The sequence below is a fragment of the Hibiscus syriacus genome, unplaced genomic scaffold (genome assembly GCF_006381635.1).
Source record: "Hibiscus syriacus cultivar Baekdansim isolate YM2019G1 unplaced genomic scaffold, ASM638163v2 tig00117012_pilon, whole genome shotgun sequence".
NCBI lineage: Eukaryota > Viridiplantae > Streptophyta > Magnoliopsida > Malvales > Malvaceae > Hibiscus > Hibiscus syriacus.
Window position 1 is genome coordinate 443,191 of NW_024063524.1, and position 13,565 is coordinate 456,755.

Sequence of the window (13,565 nt, forward strand, 5' to 3'; positions counted from 1 at the left end):
GACATCAGATGCAAGCCAGTGTAGTAATTCAGATCCATTGCCGATAGCAACACCTGCTAAGTCTGAAGCTCCACCAATTTCAATGCTACAGCCACAACAACAAAAATTACCTCTACCTTTTCCACAGTGCTTTAAAAAGATAAAAGAGGAACATTAGTACAAAGCCTTCATTTATGTACTTTTCCAACTTACCATCAATATTCCATTGATCAAATCGTTAGAGCAAAACCCGAACTACATCAAATTCATGAAGGAAGTACTATCGAGGAAGCGCCAACTAGGTGAATTTGAAATTGTCGCCCTGACTAAAGGTTGCAGTGTCATGGCTACAAGTCAATTGCCACCAAAACTTAAAGATCAAAGGAATTCCACTATTCCCTACAATATTGGTGATACATTTGTAGGAAAAGCTTTATGTGATTTAGGTGCTAGCATAAATATAATGCCTTTATGCATTTTTAGAAAATTTGGGAGCTGTGAAGCAAGGTCAACTACTGTCATGCTGCATCTTACTAATCACTCCACTGTACAACCGAGTAGTATTGTGGAAAATATGCTTGTGCAAATAGATAAGTTTATTTTCCCACCGACTTCATCATTTTGGATTGTGAAGCGGATAAGGAAGTTGTCATCATTCTTGGATGCCCATTATTTATTGTAGGGGAGCCTTAATCAATTTTTAAAAGAGAGAATTAACTATGCATTTAAATGATAAGCATATTACCTTTAATGTGTTAAATAATGTATCTTACTTGAGTAATAATGTTGATTGTTTTTCACTTGATGTGAATAATATTTTTGCCCATGAGCATCTTGACGAATGTTATAGAACTGAAGAAGCTATTGATGATTTTGTAGTAATTGGGGAGACTACAGAAAATGAATGTTACATCAATTACCTGTAGAAGTACGAATCTCTGGCTATGCTTGAGTGTGTTCCAAGTGCACCAAAGCCTATGTCGAAGAGCCTCCAAAGATGGAATTGAAACTATTGTCAAAGCATTTGGAGTATGCCTATCTTGGAGATAATGAGACTCTTTCATTCATTGTTGCTGAACAGCTGACAGTAGTACAGCTAAAAATAGCACAGAAGGAATAATTGATTGTTGTGCTGTAATAACATAAGAAAGTTATCGTTTAGAGCATTGCTGACATAAAGGGCATTAGTCCTTCACTTAGTATGCATAATACTTTTGTTAAAAGACCCTGCTAGTAGCTCAATTAAACATCAATGCCGATTGAATCTAATCATGAATGTGGTAGTTCAAAAGGAGATCATTAAATGGTTGGATGATAGAATCATTTACCCAATTTTGGACAGTAAATGGATCAGCCATGTGTAGTGTGTTCCAAAAATATTGGTATTACTGCCGTGACCAATGAAAAAAATGAGTTAGTACCGACAAGAACCACTATTGGCTGAAGGATATGTATGGATTATAGGAAGCTCAATAAAGCTATAAGGAAAGATCACTTACAATTGCCATTCATATATCAAATGTTGGACCGCCTTGCTAGTAATTCTTTTTATTTTTTCTTGTATGGGTATAGTTGATACAATCAGATTACTATTGCACTAGAGGATCAGGAGAAAAAACGTTCACATGCCCTTACGACACCTTTGCTTTTAGATGGATGTTGTTCGGCCTGTGCAATGCTCCAGCAACATTTCAACGTTGCATGATGGCTATCTTCTCCGTTATGATTGAGGACTTTTTGGAAGTTTTCATAGAAGACTTTTCAGTGTTTGGATAAGATTTTGAGAGCTGCTTGAACAACTTGGCTACTATTTTGTAAAAGTGTAAGGAAACCAATTTAGCTTTGAATTGGGAAAATGCCATTTCATGGTAAAGAAAGGGATAATAATGGGGCATCAAATCTCTTGTCGTGGCATTGAAGTCGATAAGGCCAAAGTGAGGTTATTGATAAATTACCCCCACCAACAAATGTGAAGGTTGCACGAAGCTTCATTGGTCATGTGAGCTTTTATAAAGGTTTATTAAATATTTCTCACAAATTGCTAAGCCTTTATGTTCATTGTTGGAGCAAAACTGAAAGTTTGTCATTGATGCTAAATTGCTTAAGTCATTTGATAAAATCAAGAATAAATTGGTCAATGCCCCTATTATAATAGCATCAGACTAGAAACTGCCCTTTGAATTGATGTGTGATGCTAGTGACTTCGCTATAGGAGCAGTGTTGGGGCAATGCAATGATAAAATGTTTCATGCTATATATTATGTGAGTTGAACATTGAACAACGTCCATATTAATTACACTACAATTGAAAATGAAATACTCGCTGTGGTGTTTACCTTTGAAAAATTTCGCTCAAATCTAGTGGGAACAAAGATAATTATTTATATTGACCACTATACTCTGAGGCATCTGTTTGCGAAAAATGATACAAAGCCTAGGTTGATTTGTTGGGTATTAATGCTACAAGAATTTGATATTGAGATTCAGGACAAGAAGGGATATGAAAATCAATTGGTTGATCACATGTCTAGATTAAAACTGGTAGCGAAGATGGATATCGCATAGTGACTCCAAACAACTTCCCCGATGAATGACTGTTAGTTGTTACAACATTACCATGGTATGTCGATTTTGTAAATTATTTGGTTAGTGGAATTATGCCACCATATCTTAATTATCAAGGTCGAAAGAAATTTTTAATAGATGTGAAGCAATATCATTGGAAAGAGTCGTTTCTATTTAAACAATGCATTGATCAATTTATACGACGTTGTATTCTCGGAGTGAGAGAAGCAAAGCAATCTGCAGCATTGCCACAGTGCACCATATGAAGGATATTTTGGTGGTATGTGCATAGAAGAGAAGGTACTTTAGTGTGGATATTATTGGGCATCACTGTTCAACGACGCCAATAACTTTGTGAAACATTATGATCACTGCCAGCGAATATGTAACATATCTCGATGAAATGAAATGACTATGCAACCTATATTGGAGATTGAACTATTTGATGTATGGGGATTAGAATTTATGGGTCCATACCCTTCTTCCTATAGTAACCTTTTCATTCTAGCTATTATAGACTATGTTTCCAAATGGGAGGAAGTTGTAGCATTGCTGAATAGTAGTGCCAAAGTTGTTTTCAATTTTTTTACAATAATATATTCACTCATTTTGGAACACCCCGTACTTTTATCAATGATGAAGGATCTCAGTTTATTGGTCATCAAGTTGCTAGAGCATTGAAAAGATATGGTGTGAACCATAAGATCGCTACAACATACCATCCCCAATCCAATGGCCAGGCAGAGGTATCTAATCAAGAGATCAAACAAATTCTTGAGAATGTTGTGAATCCTTCTAGACAACATTGGTCACAACGCCTTGAAAAACCTTTATGGGCCTATAGAACTGCATATAATACTTCACTAGGGATGTCACCTTATCATCTTGTCTATGGAAAAGCTTGTCACCTACCCGTCGAGCTAGAGTATAAGGTAATGTGGGTGTTAAAGCAGCTGAACTTTGATCTCTATGCTGTAGGAAAACAACAAATGTTGGAAATTAATGAATTAGAGGAGCTTCACTACAATGCTTATGAGAACTCACGTATTTACGAGGATAAGAGTAAGAAGTGGCATGATCAACATATTCTACCAAGGGAATTCCATGCTGGATAGCAAGTCTTGTTATTCAACTCGCGATTGAAATTATTCCTTGGAAAACTACGATTACACTGGTCAAACCCCTTTGAAATTTTTGAAGTATTTCCTCATGGAGTTGTATTGCTGAAGAACTTAGTGGATGGAAGCATGTTTAAAGTTAATAGGAAAAGCTTAAAGCACTACTGCCAACCGCACAACCCTCACATTGCTTCAATCACACTAAGTGATTCGTCTCTTCCTTAATACTTTTTGCACATTTAAATAAGTCAATTTCTTTGACAAATTATATTTTGGAGTTTTTATATTTTTTATCTTTCATTTTCTTTATACAAGTTTTATTTCTTCACTCTCTGCCATTTGGTCATTGCTGCACAGCCTTACCCAGTTTTTCACAGTATATTGTGCTTCTGTTGTTGCATGAATGCTGCATCATCTAAATCTCTAATCTCTGGTGATGCTAAGCATGCTACAGAATCAGTTAGTCAGAAGAAGAAGAGCTCGGTGAAGGCCAAGACTACTTCCAAGTGTATACGCATAGATCTGTTCAGATCACGAAAAAGCCTATGCAAGCCCACTTAGGGGGTATTGCTTCCCTTTCTTTTAATTTCCTTTGTTTAGTTTTATTGTATTGATGGTCTAATGCATTGGGGACAATACATCCCTTAGGTTTGTGGGTGTGTTGTCATGTGAATGTTGCATTTAGGTTATGTTGCACTGTGTATTTAGAAAGTATTGTTGCATGTAGAGTTGCATTGGTAATGCCTTAGGATAAATTTTTCGAAATTAATAAAGTTGCTAAGGGAATTTTAATGAAGTTCGATGATCATTATGACTTGGTATGAAATGCTATAGGAAATGCTTTGGATTTGTTTTTGAAATTAGATCCCTAGAAATTTTATTTACACTTAGGTGTATGTTTTCAATACTTAGATAATTTATAAATCTTCAAGCTATAAAACTCTTATCTTTATTATATATTGCATCATTGTTTCTAAAAAAATGAAAAGAAAAATGAGAATGAGATTCCTAGGTAATAAATTTGGGTAATGCTGGTAATAGCTCCAACATAGTGAGAGCAATAAGTTAAATTTCCAACACTGGTGAAGAAGCATTGTTGTAGCATTGGACATCTATAACAAAGTAGGTGCGAACTATTCTAAATTAGCTAAGTATTGATTAGATACACCTATATTTCACACACTACACTCTGAGGATTCTGATTTTAAAATGAGGAAACTGCATTTTCCTTATTTGAGATTATAACTATGCTGCAGGCATTAGTGAAGGACTGAAAAAGAAACTTACCTGCTGTGTTGATTTCTAGGATTTATTCTTTGGAATTGCTGTAGGATTAGATAATTCATGCATGTTTTGCTTGAGGGCAAGCAAAAACTCAGGTTTGGGGGTGTGATAACTCTCCAAAAGAGTTATCTTTAGTAGCATTTTTAGTCTAAGTTTAGTTTGATCTTAAGAATTTTTAGGAGCATTTTAGGATTAGTTTTAATTAGTTTTTATGATTTTTCATGTTTATATTTTGTGGGATGCTTAGGGCTAAAACTGAATTTTAATGCTGAAAATATACACTGACGCTGTAATATTGCAGGAAATTGTGTGTAGTATCCGATTGAAGCTACTGATGATGCTATGCAATTCCAATGCTATGAAGCATCCCAATACTGTGGAGCATCCGATGACTCAACTGTCAGCTATGAAATTCTCTAGAATGGGACAGTTGTCCTGGACAACTTTCTTAGGCAGCTGTTAAAGGGTTGGATCCTATCCGAAACGTGGCAGTAAAACAATGGAGGATTAGATTTCCTATTCACTTATAAATAGGGCACTTGCCTGCTCATTAGCACACACCGAGTACATCAAATTTCGAGAAAAAATCCACACCTCTGCCATCATTTTCTTCACTCGATGAAAACCTAAGCCTTCTACTAGGGATTGTTGCACCAGAAAGAGAGCTCGTCGAGTAGCATCGGTCATCAGCAGATCACTGTTCGAGCATTTCATAGAGACAAGAGAGTGTTTGAATATACTTATATTGTATTGGATAATATTTTGGATTTATGGTTTTATGCAACTATGATTATGTTTCTATGAGCTTGGATGATTAGATTATGAATAGAAATATTTGTACTCAATGAATGGTTATTTTAAATGATTCTAGAAATAGATTCGTTTAATTTGTCATCTACTTTTAATAGCCTAGTTGATGCTGAGTAGCATTGTGCATATTGAAAAGTAGGCATCCTAGTATTAGCCTTATTAAAATGTTGGATCTTTGATTTATGAAAGTGATTAAAGTAATTCAATAGGTTTTAATCATTGCTAATAGCATAAAATCGTATTCATTGTTTGTTTGAAACTTGAATCCCTAATGCTTCCAATTTCCATTCGAATAGCTAACTGTCGCTCTCTGTAATGTTGTAGCATGAACTAGAGTTTTACATTTTGATTTTATTTTCTCTCCATAAAGCAATCAACTAACATTTCGCTATTTTTAACACTATTGAAAACCATCTGCTCTCCATGGGATCGATACTCGTAACTTAACCGCTACCACTTTTATTACTTAATTTATGACATGTGCACTTGCATTATTGTTATAGCATTTTACACAGCATCAACAACCACATCATTTAGATCACTGGACAACTCTTACAAAATAGCTTGGACAGAAGATTCAACTCTTACCCTTTCCTTTTCAACCACAGAAGCTAAGATATCATCGGTGACTGGAGTTGTACCTTGGTGTGAAGTGTCCATATTAAGAACTACTAGATCCTTTCCTACTATCTTTTTCTTTTTCATTAGTCTTCCTCGAGTTAGGGGTGAATTATTCCATTTTCCTTCTGTTATCAACCATCATCCATGGGCCATACATAGATGAATCATTGGATTCAGCAGTATCAACTTTCTCTTTACTATCATTCTAATTAGCAACCACGTTAACATTCTCTATAGTCACCTTAGATTGGAAATTCTCCTTAGCATGGCCATACAAACTATAACTAAAACAAATTTACTGTAATCCCTAATATTCTAATTTTGATGATTTTGTCTATGCTAATATATGACAGAAGTGGCTTATTTAGATCAACAAGAACAACTACTCTAGCAAACTTCCCTCGGTTTCCAATTTGTGTATTGTAATCAATCTTGATAACTCTCTCAATTGTCGAGGCAATGTGCCGAAATAGTTTCTTCAAATAATACCTAAATAGAAGACTTGATAGCCTTATCCATACATAACATGGTATAGATGTTCAGTGGCGGAACTCACCATTATCCTTTCGAAATAGTTTCTTTAAATAGTATCTATAGCAATGGAACTTTCATCGGTTGTTCAATATCAGAAACAGAACTTGGTTTGCTCAATAATATACGTGAATAATTTGGTCCTGAGTCTAAGGTAGCCCTTAAGGATCCCCGAGAAAGGGCCTCAATTTTTCTGAAAAATTTCGCATACAAGTCACAAGAACGGTCGTGTTCATCTATGTCGTCCTATTTCCTTATCCTATTGTCTTTTCCTGCTCCTCTAGAAAAAAACGAATTCATTCAATCGCTCAACAAAAAAAATATGATATTTGCAGGAAATTTGGGACGCCAACATCTCAAGTTATAATGGATGTTGGATATATCATCATGGCCTTTTCCCTTCCATGCTCACTTTACATCGCCTCGATCCTGGTCAGGATATTCTTTGGGCTCTGATTGACGATAACAGTCCTGGTTGCTTCGGAGTTGTTCCTCAATCTTCCCGTGGGATTGTTTCTTTTCTTTGAACTGCTTGTTGGGTATTTATACGATGCCCTGGACACTCCAATTGTTGGTAGAGGTAATGTTGAATCAAAATAGAAGAAAAACTCTAATTGATCGAGAAGAAGAAAAACTCTCTTTAGAATAATCTCACAAAATTGCAAAAGTGAAAGAACTCTTGAGAAAGCTTTCAAATTTTGTTGGATGATAAAACTCAAATACAAATGGGGTATTTATAGGTTACAACTAATCTAAACCACTCATTAAAATAACCACAAAATAATTTAAGCCATTGAAATTAAAAATGAGAAAAATACCTAATTGTCACATAACTAAATTGATGTAAGCAATGACATCAGAACTAAATTGATGTAAGCAATGACATCAAATTAATTTAGGTGTGGACTTATTTAGGCTAATATTGACTTCTCAACACTCCACCTCAATGTTAGCCCCCATTATTTGAATCACGCCAAGCTAATGATGGAAATGTTCAAACTTTCCAACACTCAAGCTTTTTGTAAACAAGTCAACAATTTGTTCATCTGTCTTGATTTACCTCATCTCAATCTCTTCTTGCAAAAAATTTTCCCTAACAAAGTGGTAATGTACGTCCACATGTTTAGTTTTTGCATGAAAAATAGGATTCTCCGCCAACCTAATTTCTGATTAGTTGTCACAGTACAACATAATTGCATAATCTACTGGTTGATGTAGATCATTCATTAGTTGTATCAGCCACGTGCTTTCTTGAGCTGTTATTGATGCTGCTCGGTACTCTGTTTCCGTAGTTGACAAGGACACAGTCGTTGTCTTTTACTACACCAAGAAATTGTTCCAGAGCCACGCTTAAACATATACCCAATTGTTGATCTTCTGGTGTCAAGATCTCCTGCATAATCAGCATCACAATAACAAACAAACTTACAGTATTCACCTTTCTTGTACAAAAGACCATAGTCAATTGTACTCTTTACATATCTTAGTATTCGTCAAACTACTTCCAAATGAGGTTTCTTTAGATTTTACATATACCGACTCATCAAACCATCTACATAAGAAATGTCAGGTCGGGTCAAGGTTAAGTAGATCAGACTACCTACCAATTGTCGATACATTGTTGCATCTTCCAAATCTTTTCTTTCATGTGCACACATTTTGTCATTTGGTTCCATTGGCGTCGAAGTTGACTTGCATTCGAGCATTCCAAACCTCTTCAATAAATCTTTAGCATATTTATGTTAACACAGAAATATTCCTTCGTGTGTGCGATCAACCTCTAGACCAAGGAAGTGCTTAAGTTGTCCAAGTTCCTTCATCTGGAAACGAACTGATAAATTCTCCTTCATTTGAAGAATTTCTGCCTCATCATCACCGGTTATGATTAAGTCATCCACGTACACTAGCACGATAGCTAGCTTACCTTCATTGGCTTTGACAAACAAGCTAGAATCTGCAAGTGTTACTGAATAGTCGCTTTTTGTTAGATATTCAACAATCTTACCATACCACACCCTAGGTGCTTGTTTCAATCCGTAAAGTGATGTTCGTAGCTTACACACATATTTAGGATGTTATTGGCTGTGAAAACCCATTGGTTGGGTCATGTAGATCTCTCGATCTAGCTCTCTATGAAGAAAAGCATTATTTATATCTATTTGCCACAAATTCCAGTCTTTGTTGGCTGCAAGTGCAAGTATGACTCATATGGTTGTAAGTTCTGCCACTGGACTAAATATTTCATCATAGTCTAGTCCATACTATTGAGAGAAACCACGACCTACCAATCGTACCTCGTACCTCTCGATTAACCCATCTGGACAGCGCTTTATCTTGTAAACCCATTTGCAAGATATGGGTTTCATATCTTTTATCTTTGGCACAAGATCCCAAGTTTGATTTTGCTGAAGTACATCGATCTCTTCTTTTATAGTTGTCATCCACTCAGGACTCTACGATGCTTCTTCAAACGTCTCAGGCTCTTTTGCTTCTTCAATTATGGTTGCATTGGCATATTTGGGATTTGGCCTTCATATTCTTTTTGACCTTCGGAGTTGAGATTATGGAATTGATTCTTCTGTTTCACTAGGCCCACATTCTTCGTTTGGTTGTTGATACACACCAGTTTGCCAAGGATTCTGAGTCACTCTTTGTTCGACATCATCGCCATTTGGATCTCCTGGTTCATCTGAACTTGTTTGGAGTTGAACAGTATGCTCCCCCATCTTTTGTTGCAACTTGTCTCCAAATTCTCTTGAATCTGGCAACACCTCATTCTCTGAGGACCACCAAAAAGATGCTTAATCAAATACCATATTTCGTGACATGTATCATCTTCCACTCATTGGATCACAACATTTCCGCCCCTTTCTTTGGCTATTGTATCCCACAAAGATACATCTAGCAGCTTTCTTGTCAAACTTGCTCTGTAAATGATCAGGAACAAACATATAACATACACAACCAAATACTCAAAAGTAGCTAACTGTAGGTTTTATGTTCCATAGTTTCTCAAATGGTGAAACAAAGCCTATCCTTGGTTGAGGAAGTCTGTTGATCACAAAGGTTGCAGTCCTCATTGCTTCAGTCCAAAACCTTCCAGTTATGTTTTTTTGCATGTAGCATACTTCGACAAATTTTTGAAAAATGTCAGTTTTTCTTTCCTCTACACCATTCTGTTGTGGTGTGTTGGCACAAGTGTACTGATGACATATTTGACATTCCCTTAGGTATTGAGAGAACTCGTTTGAGCTATATTTTCCTCTGTTGTCTGTGCGCAAGCAACATATATTATTTCTCACTTCTCCTTCAATTAACTCTCTGAACTCTTTAAACTTTGACAATGTGTCAGATTTTTCTTTCATAAAGAAAACCCACACATACCTGAAGAAGTCATCAATGAATGTTACCATGTACCGCATACCGCTAATTGACTGTTGCTTAATCAGTCCAAACACATCAGAGTGTACTAACTATAACGGTTCTTTTGCTTTAAACTTTGACTCGTCATATGGTAATTGGTGTTCTTTACCATACTGGCATCTCGCATAGACGGTGTCTTTCTCACGTCTACTTGATGAAGCCCCTTAAGCATCAACTTCTTCACCATTACACTTAGCTTGGAATAGCTAACGTGACCTAATCGCATGTGTCATAGATCTGATGTCTCATTTTTTTCTTGTCCTATCTATATATGCAGACTCTGCTGACATCACGTAGATTGACTCCAAACGTCGCCCCTTCATTGTCGTTGTTTCTGAGATTTTGAGGTCACTATAAACCTTCATGTCTGGGGACCAAATAAGTCATAATGGCATGATGTTGTCAATTGAGTCACAGATAGCAAATTTTTCTTCATTCTTAGGACATGGTAAACATCTTGAAGTTGCACCTGGTTAGAATTATATCGAGGCGTAACTATCGTCTTACCGTTATGATTTATCAGTAATCTTCAGTTGTCAACTATCACCACCACACGACCTCTCTTATACTCAGACGGGTTTTGCAACTTCTTTTTGTCACTCTTCATATGATTTTTGAGCAGTCCGAATCTACAATCCAATTCTCGTAGTCAATCTGCTCCGGTGTTGTTACGTGAGAGCTAATTTTCTTCCTCCATAGTGAATAAACTTCATCATCCCAACCATCTTCATTATTCTCCTTCAAGCTGGAAGTAGCAGTATTACTTTCAAACATGCTTTTTCTTGGTCCAAGTCTTTTGCCATGTGACCCATCTTCCCGTTGTAACTTACCATCGAAATTCTACTATTACGTGATTCTTGGAATCTCCCCCTGAAATGAGGCCTTCCTTTCCTTGGTAACTTTTCACTTATCACCATCCTTTTTAGATCCACTGAGTATATCGCTTGAAATGTCTCTACTTTTGCTGGTGTAGAGCGCTTCTTCTTTACCCTTTAGTGAGACTCCTCCCATTTGTTTGGTCATGGCTTGACCTGCAAGCAAATTTTCGAACTCAACAAGCATGGTTGTGTCCATCCCTGTACAGCGTAACAAACCCTCGATATTCAGGTCTCAAGCCATGGATATTCTCTTTATCCTGGTTTCCCCATAGGAGCTGTTGGATCTAACTCTAAATTTCACGGCAATCAACTTTAACTTGTAAAGTATTGAGCAATCGTCATGTCGCGTTGCGCCATCGATAGTAACTCATTCTCGAGAAGTTGCAATCTTGTATCATTCTTCTTTGAAAATAGTGTAACAAAAGTGTCACATGCTTCCTTGGTGTTTTAGCATCCCGGATGTGCTCCAACATTCTTTCAATTGTGATATTTAATCAAACATTGTTTGTCTGCTTATTTTCCACTTTCGCAAGATGCCATTGGCATCTTCTGCCGCCGGTTGTGTAACTTCACTACCACCGAAACCTCCCAAAGGTCCTGACCTTGTAAGTATGACTCCATACATGTTGCCCATTTGTTGTAGTTTTTGTTGTTGAGCTTCTTGATTCCTCCAACTACTTGAAGGTCACTATCTTAACAGCAAGGCTTTGACTACACTGAACAAACTTGAGTAACAAACGTGCAGAGTACTAAACTCTAAACACAAAGAAGCTCCACAAGTTTTGTAATAACCCGACAATAATCTCAAGAAATATTTTATGATGTGGAAGATCAATTAAAACTGCAGCCACAGAGCATACTCAGAATTTCAAGAGACCTTAAAACGTGGCTCTGATACAAATTGTTGAATCAAAATAAATAAAACTCTAATTGATCGAGAAGAAGAAAAACTCTCTAGAATCTCACAAATTGCAAAAGAGATAAAACTCTTGAGAAACTTTCAAATACTTATAATTAAGCTTTTATTGTTGGATGATAAAACTCAAATACAAATGAGTATTATAGGTTATAAGAACCAATCTAAACTACTCATTAAAATAAACACAAAATAATTTAAACCATTGAAATTAAAAATGAGAAAAAATACCTAATTTTCACTAACTAAATTAATGTAAGCAATGACATCAAAAATAATTGATGTAAGCAATGACATCAAATTAATTTAGGTGTGGACTTATTTAGACTAATATTGACTTCTCAACATTTAACACATGTGTTGGGGCACATTGTTACAGCCTTGTGTTTGTGGTTATGGTTGTAACATGCGTTCTTGGATTGGGGCTAGATGTTTTGTTGGCTAGTAAAACCAGAAATGTTTAGGATTCATGAAAGCAAACGATCCATTGCTACATTTACACCTGATTCTTCTTAATCAAAATGCTAATAGGATTGTGTGAATAGTTTTCATTTTTTTTAAATGTTTGTATAAAAAATTTGCGTTCGACATATGATTGGTCACCAGAATGATTTCTAAATATACTGAAAAAATCTTTGGTGGAAATGAAAGCTTAATAAGAAAAAAAATTGTCATTTAGTTGGAAAAATCGCCTCACCTCTGTAGTACCGTTCTGGATTAGTCTATCTATAGATCAAATATCAGTGATTAATTAAAAAAAATGCCAATCAAATAAACGATAAGGTAAATTTTGACATTATACCTATATTTTATTGGTGCACTCAACTTTCATTGGTACTTATGACTAGCTAGTAGCTACTTTTTTAATTTACAATACAAATTTATTAATAAACTCGGATCAACCTATAAGAAATTGAAAACTATACTCAAACATCATATCAGATGCAATAAATATATAATAATAAGAGCATTTGGTAAAATAATTTTTGCGGCCAAATCGACACCATGTATCTTAACTAAACAAATCATTAAATAGTTGTCATCAGACATGGCAACAGCAATAAAACGTAAAAAAGTAGTGGCACTTCCGTATGAGCAAAATGGAGACAAATGACAACACTAACTAACAAAACTTAACGTTAGCCAACTATCACTGTCTTTTCCTGCAACTTATGTCTAAATAATCGATTCAAATAAGCCTTCCACCTTTGCAGCTCTACTGATGTCTGATATATATCTGTTCTACTTTCTGTACTTAAATTTTACAAAAGTTTCAAGAGATGCCATACTGCGGCCAAAGTGGTGAATGCACCAGCAATGAGAGGCGATGATGCAGGACCGGAACTAATCACTGTCTTTTCCTGCAACTTATGTCTAAATAATCGATTCAAATAAGCCTTCCACCTTTGCCAGCTCTACTGATGTCTGATATATATCTGT

At 35.9% G+C, this 13,565-nt stretch overlaps 1 protein-coding gene and 1 pseudogene across 1 annotated transcript; one reads left to right on the plus strand and one right to left on the minus strand.

The window, feature by feature from the left end:
* Positions 1–2,952: 2,952 nt before the first annotated feature.
* LOC120195341 lies at positions 2,953–3,659 on the plus strand. Its single transcript, XM_039197403.1, has 2 exons — positions 2,953–3,103; positions 3,187–3,659. Exons 1-2 carry the CDS (start codon positions 2,953–2,955, stop codon positions 3,657–3,659), a joined length of 624 nt encoding a protein of 207 aa, XP_039053334.1.
* Positions 3,660–8,127: 4,468 nt separating this feature from the next.
* Positions 8,128–13,565, minus strand: part of LOC120195342 — a 30,810-nt pseudogene continuing 25,372 nt past the window's right edge.